The sequence below is a fragment of the Schistocerca gregaria genome, chromosome 3 (genome assembly GCF_023897955.1).
Source record: "Schistocerca gregaria isolate iqSchGreg1 chromosome 3, iqSchGreg1.2, whole genome shotgun sequence".
NCBI lineage: Eukaryota > Metazoa > Arthropoda > Insecta > Orthoptera > Acrididae > Schistocerca > Schistocerca gregaria.
Window position 1 is genome coordinate 204,609,883 of NC_064922.1, and position 17,818 is coordinate 204,627,700.

At 42.9% G+C, this 17,818-nt stretch overlaps 1 protein-coding gene across 1 annotated transcript in view; it reads left to right on the forward strand.

Moving 5' to 3' along the window:
* LOC126354035 (A disintegrin and metalloproteinase with thrombospondin motifs 7-like) overlaps positions 1–17,818 on the forward strand; it is a 423,933-nt gene that overhangs the window by 358,279 nt on the left and 47,836 nt on the right. Inside the window, exons 12-15 of the mRNA XM_050003371.1 lie at positions 5,118–5,299; positions 8,357–8,499; positions 8,659–8,961; positions 13,704–13,815. Of these exons, the coding sequence (XP_049859328.1) occupies positions 5,118–5,299; positions 8,357–8,499; positions 8,659–8,961; positions 13,704–13,815 (740 nt within the window). The remainder of the gene's footprint in view (positions 1–5,117; positions 5,300–8,356; positions 8,500–8,658; positions 8,962–13,703; positions 13,816–17,818) is intronic.

The window sequence follows — 17,818 nt, forward strand, 5'->3', positions numbered from 1 at the left end:
CTCCAATGCCCGCAAGATTGCAAACAATTCGGCATCAGAGATGGTAAACGCTGCAGGAAGCCGTAACTTGACGACTCGATCAGGGAAAACAACAGCACAACCAACAGAGTCCCCCTGTTTAGAGCCATCCGTGACTACAGGTACATGGTCCGGATGCTGGTTTAAAATATCGTACAATAAGGAGGTAAAAACAAACGCTGGAGTGCAGCTCTTCCGGTTCTCTGACAAGTCTAGAAGGATGCTGGGCCTCTGGAGCAACCAGGGAGGCAGGCGAGTAAAACCTTGTCGTTGGGGGGCCACACGCTCCACACCAAGGGACTCAAGCAAATGCTTGGCATGAATCCCAAATGGTCTCATTGCCCTGGGACGACTGGAAAAGAGACGTTCCATAGGCGGTCGGGCAATGGTAGGGTACCCCAGGAGAGGTAGGACAGGCAAGGAAATGACACACCCCTCACACCATGAGGAGTTTCCGCAGGATGGCGAGTGGCGGTTCCCCTGCCTCAGCACACAGGCTGAGGATGGGACTGGTACGGAAGGCACCAGTGGCCAGCCTGATACCCGCATGGTGTACTGCGTCAAGGATCTTCAGATACGAAGGCGTTGCTGACCCATACACGGTGCAAGCATAGTCAAGACGGGATCGGACGAAAGCCCGATAAAACTGCAGCAGATGCGCCCGATCTGCTCCCCAGGACCGATGGCTCAGACACTTCAAAATATTCAGTGCCTTCAGGGTCTGCACCTTGAGGTCTTTAAGGTGGGGCAACCACGACAACTTGGAATCAAAAGTGAGGCCCAGGAACCTCACAGTGTCTCTAAAAGGAAGAACGGTGTCCCTCAGATGCAATTCAGGGGAGGTAAAAGGACGCCGAGAACGATTAAAATGAACACACACAGATTTGTCTGCAGAAAAGGTAAAACCCGTCTTTGAAGTCCATGCCTCTAAGCGCTTTATCGTAAGCTGAAACTGCGACTAGCAGTGACAAGACTGGAGGAAGAACAGAAAACAGCAAAATCGTCCACAAACAAGGAGCATTGGGCAGGACTTCGGATAGTGGACGTGATACTGTTAATAGCGACGGCAAAGAGGGTGACACTTAAAACGCTGCCCTGTGGAACACCATTCTCCTGCACGTACAAATCAGATAGCACATTACCAACCCGATACCAAAAGAGGTGGTGAGAAAGAAAGGACCGAATGAAGATGGGGAGACAGCCACGAAAGCCCCACTCATGGAGTTGCTTGAGGATAAGGTGGCGCCAAGTAGTGTCATACGCCTTATTAATGTCAAAGAAGACACCTAGACAATGCTGGTTACGTAGGAAGGCCTGCTGGTTGGCGGCCTCAAGCAGGGTCAAGTTGTCTATAGTGGAACGACATCTCTGAAAGCCACACTGAGAGGGGCTAAGGAGCTGCCTGGTCTCGAGCAGCCAAACCAGGCATCGGTTGACCATGCGTTACAACGTCTTCCCAACACAGCTCATCAAAGCAATACTGCGATAACTACTGGGATGCGTTGGGTCCTTCCCTGGTTTGAGGACGGGAATCAAAATCGCCTCCCTCCACGTGTCAGGGTACGTGCCGGATAACCATGTCATATTAAAACAGTTCAGAAGAACTTCCTTGGATGGCAGCAACAAGTGCCGCAACATGCTGTACCGGATTTGATCATGACCAGGCGCAGTATCATGAGCCACATACAGTGCCGAATCCAGTTCCCACATTGTGAGGGGCAGTTATAGGGTTTAGAATTTAGAGACCGGAAGTCCAAGTGACCCCTCTCAATGGCAGTGCGGTAGCGGCAGAAATCTGGATCACAGTTAATAGTGGCAGTAGAGTCCGCAAAGTGCAAGGCCAGTGTCTGGGCAATGTCTCTCGGTGCCGTGAGGAGACATCCCTGATGCAGCAATGCCGTGACAGGTAGTTGGCTAAGTTTCCCGGAAATCCTCCTGATGGCTTCCCATACTTTCCTAGAACTAATGGAGCAAGAGGTGGAGTTCAAGAACGATTGCCATGACCGTCGTTTGCTCTCTTTAATCACTCGCCGCGCTTTGGCCCTTGCCACCCGAAAGGCCGCAAGATTGTCAGCTGAGGGACGGCACTTGAAGCGGCACAGAGCTGCACGGTGGGCTCGGATGGCTGAGTGGCACTCAGTGGTCCACCAAGGGACAGGACGCCTCTTGGGATGACCGGATGACCATGGGACTGACAATTCAGCAGCATGGGAGATCATGGCTGTAACATGGTCTACCCATACATGGACGCTGGCACGGTCTTCCAAAACAGCCAGTTAGCTGAAAAGTGTCCAGTCAGCTCTGCAGAGGTGCCACCGAGGCACACTGGTAATGCCACAGCCTCATCCAGGAGGCGAATCCAAAGGGGGAAGTGGTCACTAGAATGGAGGTCAGCAGCAGCCTCCCACAGAGCAGAATTCGCGAGTGCTGGAGAGCAAAAGGAAAGGTCAATGGCCAATGATGACCCGGAAGCAGTACAGAAATGAGTGGGAGCACCAGAGTTGAGGATGCACAGTTCTTCAGACATCATGAGGCTTTCCAGAATGTGACCCCTGGGGCAAGTAGTTGGAGAGCCCCATAACACATTATGAGCATTGAAGTCCCCCAGAAGAAGAAATGGGGCGGGGGAGTTGGCTAATAAGGTCTGTGAGAGCCTCAGAGTCCATTGCATCCTGAGGCGGTAAATAAACTGAACAGACTGTGAGCCTCCAACCCACAAGAATGTCAACTGCAACTGCTTGCAAGTTGGTGATGAGAGGGAGCTCAGATGAGGGGTGCATGTCACGGACAAAAACCGCAACACTACCCTTTGCTCTTTCCCCCGTCAGATCATCTTTCCGATATACAGTATAGCCCCATAAAGAAGGAACATCAGTGACCTGAAAATGTGTCTCTCGGAGACATAAGCACAAGGGGCACTCTCGTACAAGGAGTTGTAATTCGGCCACATGCGTCCTGAACCCATTCAGGTTCCACTGTAATATGGGAGCCAGTGATCAGGGTGGTTGAACTTTCACTCTGTCTCTGTGCTTTGGAGGAGAGCCCGTACTGGCTGGAGATTTATTCCTGGGGCGCGAAGTTCGCCCCAGCTCCGATGACGACCCACGGGAGATGTCAGACAGTATGATGGCCCCGTCATCGGACCGACGCTGACTAGTCTCCTCAGGTGGCAAAACCTTCACCTTCGGCGTCTTTGTCTTGGGGGGCTTTGAATGCAGAGCCTTGTCAACAGGTGGAGCTTTACTCGCCTGGGCAGAAGGCGCCATATGGGTAGAGGCAGGAAGTACCCCAATGTCAGCAACCACAGCCTTGTCCGACGTAGCGGGGAGAGCCGCAGGTTGCAAAACAACCGCAGCAGCACAAGTGCACTGGCAAGCGCAGGTATTAGTGCTAACAATAGCAACCTCCATTTGCGTAGCAACAGTGGCCATTTGTACCGGTTTTTTCAGAGCGGAAGTGAAAGATGTTGAAAACACAGGAGGTTGCATGGCCTTAAAGAGCTTCTTGGCCTCACCATAGAGGATGCGCTTAGATGTGTTAATATCCTGTACCTTCCGTTCTACAAGATAGATGGGACAGATCCAGCTCCAGACAGGGTGACTCCCAGAGCAATTCACGCACTTCACAGGCGATGAACAATTGGCTCCATCATGGGCAGGCTGACCACATTTACCTCAAGTGGCTATCCCATTGCACCCCAACGTAGTATGCCCAAAGCGCTGACATTTAAAACAGCGGATTGGGTTGGGGAAATATGGCCGTACTGGCAAACATAAGAACCCCGCTTTAACATGCTCTGGGAGTCTTGGGCAACTGAACGTGAGAACAAACGAGTCAGATTTGACGAGGTCCCCATCGACTCGTTTCATAATATGCTGCACGTCAACAATACCTTCGTCAGCCCACTCAGATTTTAACTCGTCTATGGGGATATCCACCAAGTCCCTACACGTCACAACACTCTTACTATAATTCAAAGTGGAGTGGAGCTCGGTCTTGATAGCGTACTCTCCTAGACAGGTTGCTTTCCGAAGGGAAGCGACTTAACGGGAACTAGAAGTCTCAACTAACAGAGTCCCAATGCGCAGTCGCTTCATAGATTTCAGGGTTCCTGCAATTCCCTCAAGACCCTTGTGGATGTAAAAGGGAGAAACCCTCTCAAAGCTACCCTCCTTCCGTTTAATAAGCAAAAACACATTCTGATTATCAGCATGTGCTCTGTTATGACAGTCTGTTAAATCTCTAGCAACACCAGGTGCTGTAGGACTCGCAGCGCGTACCGCTTTTTCGATGGGGTGTGTTTTCCTACCAGCGGCTCACCCAAGCCACTGGTAGGGAGAAATGTAGAGGTCGAAGTGTCCATTGCGGTCCCACGAGCAGCTAGGGAACTAAAGGTCCGCTCAGACAGAGCCCCGCGTGCCTGAGTAAGCCTTATACAACTGGGGTGCGGCAGGTGCCCCAGAGGTTGCCCGCTTCGGACTGTTCCACCCCAACAGCCATGCATCTTATAGGCACGGAGCACACCAAAAGATTGAGGGGTTTTTATAGAGACTGGCCTTCCTCGCAATCCAGGCGGTCAAACCAAGATTACCATTCCCCGCAGCACACAACATTTCACCGCCGCGCCGTACGGTGGTCGCTGAAGCATGTCCGGGGGTTACGGTGAAGACAAGAGAAGCGAAGTGCAACTTTGAAGGGAGATTCATAATAAAAAGAGTTTAATGTGGCATTTACATGAGTGGCAGGAGAATAGTTGTCAGGTCACAGTACACCACTACTTGTGATGTACGAGATAAATATTTCAAGCAATTACACCCTGCTTTTCAGAACATTACTAGTGCTTTAGGTTATTGTTTAGCATTTTCTCTGTCCTACTAATAGCCTTTAGATCTTGATTTTGAGTTGGATTGGAAAAACGATCTGTTTTTTAATCAGGTTGGTCGCTTACACAAGTAGAACTGAAGCACTTAAAATTTCCCTTACGTTATTAATTTCAAAAAGATTGTTTATTTCTTCCATCTTTTAGATAATACAGCCTATGTTAAAATGCTACCAAACATTTAAACCAGTTAAGTCTTTTACTCATTTCTTTTTTTCAGGCCAGAAAATGGTGGCATAAACTGTCAAGGAAATGACAGAAGATTCAAAACTTGCAGAGCTGTCCAATGTGCCAATGTACAGCGTACTACTATTAGAGACTTTGCTTCTCAAATATGTCAACGAGCAAAGGAAATCGACAATGAATTACTTGGAACAGGATTCCAGAGAATGAGCTCCGATCGTTAGTGCTATAGATTTATTACCATATTAAGATTATTATATATCATACTTCTGTGTTCAAAATAAAATAAAAAGAATGATTTGCCATCAAAGAAAATTCAGTGACGTGTGTGTGTGTGTGTGTGTGTGTGCGTGTGTGTGTGTGTGTGTGTGTGTGTGTGTGTGTGTGTGTGAGAGAGAGAGAGAGAGAGAGAGAGAGAGAGAGAGAGAGAGAGAGAGAGAGAGAGAGAAAAGGAACTTTGACAATTTATGTTGCCAATTGGAAAAACAGAAAAAAAATGTTGGGATGGGGGTGAGTAAGCAATGTCAAAAGAGGAAGCAAACTGGAGAGAACCTATGAAATGTGATTGGAAAGTTTTAAGAATGGCTCCACTACTGCTTACTGGTTTGGTGGGCAGATACACAGAGGGTGGAGAGTGAGCCATTGCCTTGCCCTTGAACGCCATCTGACAGGAAACTGCATTTCCTTTACTCAATTCGTTGTGGCAGCTGGTTGAATGCGGGTCTGTTAGGGCTTGTTGCCGGATTCTGTCTGTGTGAAAATGGATATAAAAACGAAGCAACGAGTTTGTGTGAAATTTTGTTTTAAAATTGGGAAATCAGCTTCTGAGACTTATGAACTATTAAAAACAGCTTTTGGGGATAATTGTATGAGCCAGTTAAATGTTTCTGTCTGGTTCAACAGATTTAAAAATGGCAGTGAATCATTTGAAGATGAACCACGGTCCAGCCAACCTTCCACCTCAAAAATGAATGAAAATGTTGTGAAAGTTTGTGACTTAGTGCGCTCTGATCTTAGACTTACAATTAGGGAGATGACTGATGAACTTAATTTAAGTTTCTCTGCAGTTCAGTCAATTTTAACTGAAGATCTGAACATGCGTCGAGTGTCCGCAAAATTCATTCCAAAAGTGTTGTCAAGTGACCAGAGACAATAGCGACTTGTACCAAGAACGGATTAATCAAACTAAAAATGACCCAGATTTGTTAAATAGGGTAATTACAGGTGACAAATCGTGGGTAAATGGATATGATCCTGAAACCAAAGTTTGCAGTTCTTTGCAGTGGAAGACTCCAGGTCACCATGGATGAATAAAGCATGGCAAAGTCAGCCAAAGATGAAGACTATGTTGGTGACTTTTTTCGATTCTACCAGTATTGTGCATCATGAATTTACCCCTGGAGGACAGACAATTACTACAAATGTGGCCTTCTCCATTGTTGGATTTTTTACCAAATTCAAAATTCCTGTTTCCACAACCACCATATCCCCCTGATGTGGCCCCTGTGGACTTCTACCTGTTTCCTAAACTGAAATTTTCACTGAAGGGGAAGCAATTTGACTCAATTGAAGATATCCAGGCAAATACGAAGAGCGTCCTTAACACACTTCAGGAAAAAAAATTTCAGGAATATTTCCAAAAGTGGAAATACCATTGGAGACAGTGTGTGCAGTCAGAAGGGGATAATTTTGAAGGAATGCATTGTGCCACCGTTGTACAATTACAAGCCCAGTCTTAAAACTTTCCAATCACACCTCGTATATAGTTTACTATTAGTTATTCTTAACTGTATTGTATAAATAATTAACTAATGCAGTTATTAATATTCTGGCTACATAATTTATATTGCCTTAATTACTAACAGAAGTGAACTAAAAGCAAATTTACGATATGAAAGACATAAAATCAAAATGTCTCAAATATCAGTAGTAGGTGGAAATAGCATTTATATAAATGAACAGTATAACATTCTTGCGGGAAAGGAATTCTAATTTCTTTGGTACCTCACCTACCTTATTACTACCTCTAAACCAGTGAATTAATGTTTGGATTCCACGAATTTCCTGTTACCGATTCTTCCATGGAAATCAGTCATTTGTGTTTCTATCTGATTTTGTTATGAACATGTTTATTTCCAGCTTTCTGCCATCAATTTCTAAAGGAACTGCACTATTTTTCTCTTCGTTGATGTTCAGTTCCCTGACATTATCATCAGAAAAAAAGGACCTTACTTTTTCACTCTGTCTGTTATGTCTCAGATGTTTTGACATATCTTTTATGACATACCACTTGTTTGGAATGGTTTTTCTCTGTCTTCTCTTACATTTTCTCCTACACACATGATAACTATGCCACCTGCACTGTCTCCTTTTCTGGTACATATCTGTGATACCAAGTGTGTTTCTTATGAGCTTGCTCTGTTTTCCCTTATTTCCACTAACTTATTGCACCACTCCTCTACCACAAAAACATGATTATGCATAGTTATTAAATAATCATTTTTTATGAAAGCATGTTGTGACAATTCCTCACTTCACACAAGATTTAAAGCAACATTTAATTCCCTTCACTGCTTTTTTGTTTTACTCTCAGTGGTCATGCAAATGGACCACTCTTTTGACAGTTAAATAATAGCCATTTCCTTGCAAATTGAAACTGTTTGCCAGACTAGGACCAAACTCAGAACTCCTGCCCATCTGCTTTGTGGATGGGGTGCAAGTTGTGCTTGGACAGCTCAGTGGGTAGAGCATTTGTCCATTTCAGGCAAAAGTTTCGAATTTGAGTCCTGACCCAGCACACAGTTTTAATCCACAGATCAGTGCACACTTAGCCACTTTGCTAGAGTCAAAATTTTTACTGAAAATAACAGTCATAACTTTCATTTCTGAAAAAATACGTGAATTCAAACTTCAGCCCCACTTATCAGCATCAGGTGACTTTGATTCCCTTTTTCACTGCCTTTCTCTGTTTATCTCACATGCACAAAGGAAAACTTGACACTTTGAGAGAGAGAGAGAGAGAGAGAGAGAGAGAGAGAGAGAGAGAGAGAGAGAGAGATAAAATCATGTTATAAACCAATGTTGCTGTTGTGATGTTGGAAAACCGGCTTATAATCTAACAACTAGATCACACAAAATAAAAATTTCTGTTTTACAAAGGAACAAAAGAAGTGTGTTTCAGTGTAATTATTGCATTATTCCATAATGTACCAACATTTGTAACAACTGAAACGAATAAATAAAACTACTGATAACTGTTCTCTGCACATTTAACAGCTGAAGAAGCTTGTACTGTTTGGTGTTATAAGAGGAATGGTGGTTCAAAAAGCAGGGGCTGGACATTTCCTGATGGCACAATCTGCCATAGCTGGCGCTCACGTTACAGTAAATCTACGTACTGTATAAGTGGGCGATGTGAGGTAAAGTTATTACTGAATACCTGTTAGAATCACTGTATCACAGAAAAAAATTAGATTTTCAAGACCTTCATCTATTAAAATAATTCCTTGATTATTTTACATAATTATACTTTGTGCATTGCATTAGAATAATTAATAGTTTTTAAATTTACATTTTAGGAGTTTATCTGTGACCGTTTTGATACTGCAATATTCAGCAACGGCCCAGAAATATGTGCATCCAGTGGAAATCGCGTTCATACTCGAGATACGCCTACACTTCCTCACTATAAAGCCAACAGAAGAAAGACTGAAGATTTGATTTTTGATAGAAGCATCCTGTGGGTGGCGGCAAGTGGTTGCCACTCAAATTGTGTTGCTCCTGGAACAGGTCTTCGCCTTGTGGCAGCCAAGGATAATCACTGTCTACAGGACACTGAATGCATGAAGACTAGTATTCAGCTATGTCAACCAGATGAACTGGTAATTAAGATTTAAACACCTTAGAAGTGTAACAAAAACAGAGACCAAATATGTTTTTTGCTCCCTGAATGCAAATTTTGAAATTTAGAACTTTAAAATGTGAAAAAACTTGTATCTCATTGATTTCTATGGTTAAATATGTAATTTGATACCAGTCAAATGCCCTCCGTGACAGCTGCGGCAAACTCTTGTTCTTTAGGCAAAAGTTTCCATGATGGCGTACATAAATCGGGTCTTGAAGCAGGTGGCAGTGTTGAAATACGGCATCTTCTGAAAAAGTGTCGAGATATTCTGGATGACTTTACATTTATACTACAGAATGGTGGTGGTTGACCCCCCCCCCCCCCCCCCCCCCCCATCTAGCATTTGTAACTCTGAATATGCGTCCTTGATCAACCTTATATAAGATCCGCCTCTGGGCACACACTCAGCACATACACTGGTGTCCAAAATTAAACTGGAAATTTTGCAAGGTTGTTTTTATTTTGTCACAAAACAGTATAAACAGGTGATAGTAAAGTAGAAATAATGTAAAGAACTCAGAACATTAATAACTGCAATATTCATAATGGTAGACAAAAATTTTCTTAGTTTTTTTTCCAATTTAATGGATTTGCACACACATTCTGACAACTAGTTAATAAGCTCAGTATGGGGTGTGACCACCTCTGGCAGCAATACAGGCCTGATGAGGAATGCTGTAAACGGTGTCATCAGTCTCATGTTGAGGCAGTAACACCAGTTCTTCCTGCAGAGCTGCTTGCAGTCTTAGAGAGTGGTTGGTGGATGCTGATGTGGTGTTTGCCATCTCTCTAGTACATTCCAGACACATTCTATGGGGTTAAAATTGGGAGAGCGAGCAAGCTACGATGTGTGTACAATATCTTCTGTTTCTAAGAAAGTATCAACCACCCATGCCCTGTAAGACTGAGCATTATCATCCATCAGTACAAAGTCTGGACCCACAGCACCTCGCAACAATCGCAAATGAGGTCCCAAGATCTCATCATGATGCCTGACAGTAGTTAAGTCTTTCCGATTCACCCGTTCAAGTTCACGAAGAGGGGTTTGAGTGGTAAACATAATCTCTGCAAACACATTTACGGATCCTCCTCAAAATCAGTCTCTTTCTATGATGTTTAGGTCCTAAAATTGTGTTCCATATTCCCTACAGATGTGAATCCATTGAGAACCACTCTTCAGAGTAAATTGGGACTTATGTGTGAAAACAACATTGGCTCACTGTTCAACCATCTAGGTGGCATGTTGATGACTCCACTCTAGATTTTCCCTTCCATGAAGATGCATGAGAGGTTAACATAAAGCAGGTCCCCTACAATAAAGGCCAGTCTACCGAAGCCTTCTGCACACCTTTTGTCTCAGGGCAACATGTCCATTGGATGCTGCAAGCTCACATGCCAGTTGTCTTGCAGTACTAAAGCAGTAATGTTGTTCCCTTACAGCCAAATAATGATCCTCTCTTTTGGCGTCACATTTGGTCAGCCCTGCCCTGATCTACAGTATACAGTTTTGTTTTGGTCTCTGTAATCTATCACCACATCCAAGAAACAATGGAACGGTTCATATTAAGCCACCGATCCACATCAGTTTGCGGCTGTCCTGCTTTCTCTCTTTCTATGGCCCTCCATCGCAGAAGGTCTGGTAGGCATCTTCTCTGTGACATACTGTATTGTCTGTGACTGTGTACACAGCAACTGTGGATGTGGGGCTATCCAGCAAACACTACCTTGTTTCATATGTGCCCTGATGTCATCGTTGGCCTGGTTGTCCGCTGACTGGAACAACACCTTCTATGCAGAACATGATCATATGGACATCTGGTTGACAGTTTGTATGATTATATCGTGAATTAGACACAGAATGGGGAAACAGCAGTTTGTTGCTTTAATTCTGGACACCAACCTAGTTAAAACACAGGTTTCCACGACAAACTTAGCATATAACCTTCATTCCTGTTGACAAGATTATGAGTATGACAATCATTGAAATTTCGCAGTATAGTGACTCTGCTGCCCAGTTGGAGACCTGAAACCTTTTCATCAGTAGTGTACATGGGGAACATCCACATTCACTCAAAGTTTCCATACTTCTCCTGCAAGATTAGGGTTCTATTTTAGAAATTTCACCTGAGTCATTGTTATTAACAACAGGAACTGATTGTGTTGTGGGATTTCAGAGACATCTTGATTAGACAGTATCAGGTCACAATATTTTCCTCACAAATGCATCTTGCCATAACAGAAATCACTGTCCACATCTGTCACTGTCTTTGTGACAAGGTTGCACTATGCTGTTGAAACCAAACACCTTAATCACTCATATCCAAACAAACCTATAAAATATATATTTCATTATAGATGTAACAACTCCAGTGTCTCTCACTGGATTTCTGGCATCATCATCAAAAATTATTGTCTAAACATTCTTTAAATCCAACTTCCTGTTACACACCTTAGAGTGAATCTAGATGCAATACCTGGTCAAAAATTCTTGAGGGTTCTCTGTGTTCTAACACTGAGCTTACTAATGATATGATTTAAAACAAAATATGCCTAACCATAATGATGGTTCTCTTCATGAAATTCTTGTGCAATCTTAATCTCTCAACCATCCAAGTGGTCCTAAGTACTTTAAATGATGGGTTGCTTGCACTAGTTGGTTTTTATAGGTACCAAGAAGAAAATCTCTCGGGAATTAGTCAGTCTCTGAGAATGATCATGAGATTGTTCTGACTGTCAAAGAACCCAGTTTCTCAAGACCCAGAGAAATGTTAATTCATAACTGTGGATCCCTGCCACAAGAAGTACAGGAATATTACAAGGATTTAAACTCCACCGGGAAGCATATAGTAATTTAAATTTCTGTATCAGTGTGCGTAGCTCTATTACTTGCACTTTTGTCAACCAGAAATCTCTTACACTGCTTCTGTACAACATCCCTCATTTTTGAAACAAGTTTCCATTGTGACAATATCCTGTTCTGTTCATTACTCCATGTTCACTAGTCAAAAAGTAAGATGCTGATGATAGTCCATATTCCAGCACTGTCAGCCTAACTGACAAAAATGGAATGCAGTTCAAAAACTGAAAATAATAACTAAATGATATTAATGTATTAGATCTCGGAATGTAAGATGTTAAAAATGATGAAAAGGAAAGTCAGTAAGTTATGGATAATGAAATGAAGATTAGGATTTAACATATTGTTTACAATAAGATCCTTTGCTAGGAGGAAGAATTCAAATTGGCTGACTGATGGGTGACATGGTCACAACTATTGTGAGGCATAGAAAGAGTTTGCAGCATAAACTCTTCATTTGTATGCATTCATTTTGACTGACGCCGTGGATTTCATTATTCTGACATAAGTCATACAGTGATTGCACTGAAGTAAAGATAACTTAGTGCACATGACAAGTTCTTCACTGGGGCAGCCACAAGTCTATAAATTGTAAAGAAGAGAATAGACTGACAAGCTACGCAATGACTGACCATGATGTTGCTGATTTTGGTAGAATGATCAAAATATTCTCTTGGTGGTATGGAGAAAATAGTTAATACGATTTATATTATTTACATAAGTCCTTCTTAAATCATTAGTCGGATGGAGAAGAGAGTTGAAGATTTACAGACCAAGAACAATTTTGTGAAAAGAGGCACAGTTTTTTATGATATAAGAGATGAAATTTCCTGATAGTTTAAAATTGCATGATGGACCATGATCCACGAGTGGTTTCTGCTTTTTGTGGGCAATGATCTTAATCACTAAGGCATCCCAGCTTGACTCACAACTGTCTACAAAGTATTCAATTGTGTCAATCTCTATCACTTACTTTCAAAACTATACAGGAGCTGTCCTCCATACCTTGCTAGACTAGTAGTAAGCAGAGAAAGGATATTGTCAAAAATAACTTACCAATATGAATATTTCAAGTCAGGTGATGAGCCATTTTTGGACGGCACACTGATAAGAACATTGCCCGTGAAAGCAAGGGTCCCAGTTCAAGTCCTGGTCTGGCACAAACTTGTAATATATCAAGAAGTTTCACAAAAGCATATCTGTATGGCAGAGTGAAAGGTCCAGGCTGGAAGTATTCAGATTTATAGGATGTTCCATAGTTCAGCCTGTTTAATAGTTGCCCATGTTATGTCATTAAAAATTAACACAGTTCTGTCACTGTGCATGCCCCTTTACATTCTGCATCAAACAGGAATTCTTTATAATTATTTTATTTCATGATACCCGAGATGCAATTGTTCCTTGCAAAAAAATTCTACACTTCCAAATACAGTACATGCTGCAACGTGAAAAGTAAATAAAGCTGCCATCAATCTGAAGATTGTTTTGAGCACAACAGTGCTTTGCTAGGCATGGTCCTATTGCCTTTGCCATCCTCTAACCTTTGAACTGACTTCCTCAAGCAGTTAAGGGGGGATCTACAGTTTACATAGACTACAAACCACAGTGAAAATTAGGCATTTTTCACATCAACAATCACTGTCAATGGTGAAAGCAGTAGTAAGTCACAGATAAGAACCCTAAGACTGACTTGGGATCAAAGCCAAGACCTTTGAATTTGTAGTATGACACTTTACCACTCAGCCACGCCTTGCTGCAACCTATTTGCATGTAAAACAATGAACTTAATTTGTCTAAATAAAAATCTGTTACTGTCCTTTTTTCAAAACATTATTAACATATGTTAATTATTTTTCTTTTAGAGTTGTGGCAGACTCAAAACACCATTTGAATATGCAACAACTGTATGCAGCAAATACAAAGAAAGAGTTGCCCGTCTTTCAGGCCTTGGAATGCAAATATCAGCAACAGCACGTAAGTTGGCTTAGAACTAACAGATACTGCAGAAATATCTGGAAACCTTAGTGGCCTGACATTCATTGTTTATTACTGTGTCATTCGGCAGCTGGAAAGTTATGAACATGTTGTCTTGATACAAAAGCATTACAAACTGACTGTGGTTCACTCAGAAAAAGTATATAAGTTGGATATAAGTATCTGATATATTACAACCCTTCAATTTTTGTGGGTAATTTGTGGAAACTAAGTGATAAACTTTCAACAACTGTAAATATACACACATCAAGAAAAAGTTTTGCATCACCCCAGTTCCAAGAACTCCTAAAGATAGATGTTGACTGTGGATATTGTATCACAGACACAGTTCCTTTGACTGTTCAGAGATGTCACTAAACCCGGCCAAAGATGTAAACAACCATGCATTAGCAGTGCCTATTAGACGGAGGGGTCCAACAGCCGATCAGTTCCAGTCATTCCACCAGGAAGGAGGTACATGACTTGTGTTGTCTGTAGTTGAACCATGCCTAGATGGTCAATACCGCAGTTAGATAGCGTCCGCATTGTTACTTTGTGTCAATAAGGGAAGTGTCCAGGCATCTTGGAGTGAACCAAAGTGATGTTGTTTGGACATGGAGGAGATACAGAGAAACAGGAACTGTTGATGACATGCCTCGCTCAGGCCACCAAAGAGCTACTACTGCAGTGGATGACCGGTACCTAAGGATTATGGCTCGGAGGAACCTGACAGCAATGCCACCAAGTTGAATAATGCTTTTCATGCAGCCACAGGATGTCGTGTTATGACTCAAAATGTGTGCAATAGGTTGCATGAGGCAGAACTTCACTCATGACATCCATCTTTGCAACCACGACACCATACACCGCAGTACAGATAGGCCCAACAACATACTGAATAGATCGCTCATGATTGGCATCACATTCTCTTCACTGATGAGTGTTGCACATGCCTTCAACCTGACAATTGTCGGAGATGTGCTTGGAGGCAACCCGGTCAGGCTGAATGCCTTAGACACACGGTCCAGTGAGCGCAGCAAGGTGGAGGTTCCCTGATGTTTTGGGGTGGCATTATTTGGGGCTGACGTAAGCTGCTGGTGGTCATGGAAGGCGCGTTAATGGCTGTACAATGCATGAATGCCATCCTCCAACCGACAGTGCAACCATATCGGCAGCGTACTGGTGAGGCATTCGTCTTAATGGATGACAATTCATGCCCCTATCATGCACATCTTATGAATGACTTCCTTCAGAATAACGACATCACTTGACTAGAGTGGCCAGCATGTTCTCTAGACATGAACCCTATTGAACATGCCTGGGATACATTGAAAAGGGCTTTTTATGGAAAACGTGACCCACCAACTGCTCTGAGGGATCTACGCGGAATCACAATCGAGGAGTGGGACAACCTGGACCAACAGTGCCTTGATGAAATTGTGGATAGCATGCCATGACGAATACAGGCAAGCATCAATGCAAGAGCAAGTGCAACTGTGTATTAGAGGTACCGGTGTGTACACCAATCTGGACTACCACATCTGAAAGTCCTGCTGTATGGTAGTACAACATGCAATGTGAGGTTTAAAGGAAGGAAATGATATTTATGTTGATTCCTATTCCAATTTTCAGTACAGGTTCAGGAATTCTCAGAACTGAGGTGATGCAAAACTTTTTTTAATGTGTGTATATGTCTCTCAAACTCAACAAATTTTTGTTCAGTGTCAGGAACCAAGAAACCTGGGCCATAGCAAGGAATGCTCATTTTATTTAATGAGCACAAAATAAGAATTATAGAGTAAAATGTCTGCCTCAAGGAACCATCCAGCCACACAGATTCCTCAAGGAGGCTATTAGCAGTTGAAGGATTCCCAACTTACAGAAGATAAAGAGGAAATGTAATAGCCACGCGAGTATAGCCCATTCAGCAGAAAAGATGAAACACCTGTTGTTCTCAGTATTAAATAAAGCAAACAATACTAACGTATCTGCTAATCAATTTTTAGTGCCCATTTCATTACACTTGCTGTTCTTTGAAAATTTCTGGATTACTACATCACACAACAACTATAGCATGGTTAAGAATAAGCAATAGAACTTCTTGTCATCAGATTTGTTTTGCCATTTAAATAATGCCACAGGTTTATCTCAGTCTCTGATCTCTCATTAAGTTCTGCCATTTCTGCTGATAGTGCTCACTGATAAACTGTATATGATTTGTAGTCCTGGAACATTCCTCCATGTAGACACCTTCCAGACAGAAAAGTCCTACAAAACAAGCCACATATATATGCCTGGTAAGTATGGATGTCCTCAGAAATTTATAATTTATTCGGGGGGGGGGGGGGGGGAGGGGGGGGGGGGGCAAGACACTAAAATTGAGGGACAAGTGCAGGGCCCTCTCTTGCCCCCCCCCCCCCCCCCCCCCCCGCCCCCCCCCCTGCCACTCTACACTATGCTCGTAAAGCGAAAAGCTGTACAGCCAATTACCTGAGACAGAAAGTTGTATCACTACGCAGGATTGGATTTATTATTTTATGCAAGAGGAGTGTAGGAAGTGTACTTTTAGGAGAGAGGAGTGAAGAGACAGAGCACACTGTGCACCACTATACCTGTGCCTTGTATTTCTATGGGTACAGCAGTTAAAATCAGATGGTTCAGTGGTGTCTGACAACAAAGAAACTACATTAGTTATGCTACGTTCTACGTCGACAGTCTTCACCATGATGGCACGCAGAAATGTCTGTAGTAACCAAAACAAACTGCGGGAACGCCTTGAGCTGCGGATCGGAGCCGCCAGGCGGGGAAGCCGCCGGCGGTGGAGCACGCACCACTGGGTAAACACAAGGACGAGTCGAACGACAGACCGATGACAACCGACAATGACAGACACAACAAGGAAGAGATAAACAACGGAAGCTTGTAGAAATCAAAACACCAAACACCAACAGGAAATCCACTCGGAACAGAGCCAGGCAAATGTCAACAACGAGCAACGACCAGAACGCAGTACCGCCGAGATAGAGATGCAATCCAGAGCGAGTACTAGACTGACTGGACTAGGGCAGAGCGGGTCCCTATTTACGAAACCAGAGGGAGCGGCTATTGGCCGCAGTCTGCACGTGGCGTAGCAGTGGCGCCCTCGCTGCATGGAATAGCCACCGCGGACGTGGAGCCCTCTATGTGCTGACCACGTCCATTTGTTCTGGCGCGTGTTTGACTTCCGCAGTGGGAAGTACTAGAATGCCAATGATAATATGAAACAATTTCAAATAATTACTGCCATAGTCATAAAGATAGAGCTGCTAAGTGTAAAGACTTCATACAGCCTGACTACATGCAGAATTCAACAACCACAAATAGCCTAAATATATACCAGAACTTATGAAAATTAGTCGATGTCAGTTAGCACCACTAATACATAATACATGAGCAATATATTCATTGACACTGGTGCTTGTAGAATAATGAAAAATCATGCATCCAGAAAAGCTGACAATGATTCACAGCTACAGAATCATTTGGATCAGCAGTTTCAATCCACATTCGCACACAACTAGAAAAAAGATAGTATTAAGTAGAAACATTGCTATGTTGACTCAGCCTAACTGCCAAAATTTCACTTTCAGTTTGATATGCTGATTCCTTCATCCATTAAGAGGAAACATGTTTTTGGTCATTCTGTATCCAGAAATACCAAAGAATTTCCATTGCTCTCATTTTAGAACAGCTGTGGCTTGTGGTTTCCACGATAGGAAAGTCTGCGACATTTATCGATCAGAATTAACTTCAACCTCGGGCTATGCTACAGATCAGTCTGCCATCACAATGAAGATTTCAGGAGGGCCAGGCGGAGCAATACCACACTCTAGTCAAACATATATGTAAACATACTGCATATTCTTTCTGTTTGATGCAAAACTACTACAGAACATCAAAATCTAACTTATAACATCCCAGCTTCCTCAACCAAATTATAACGTCCCAGGACTTTCTGCACCAA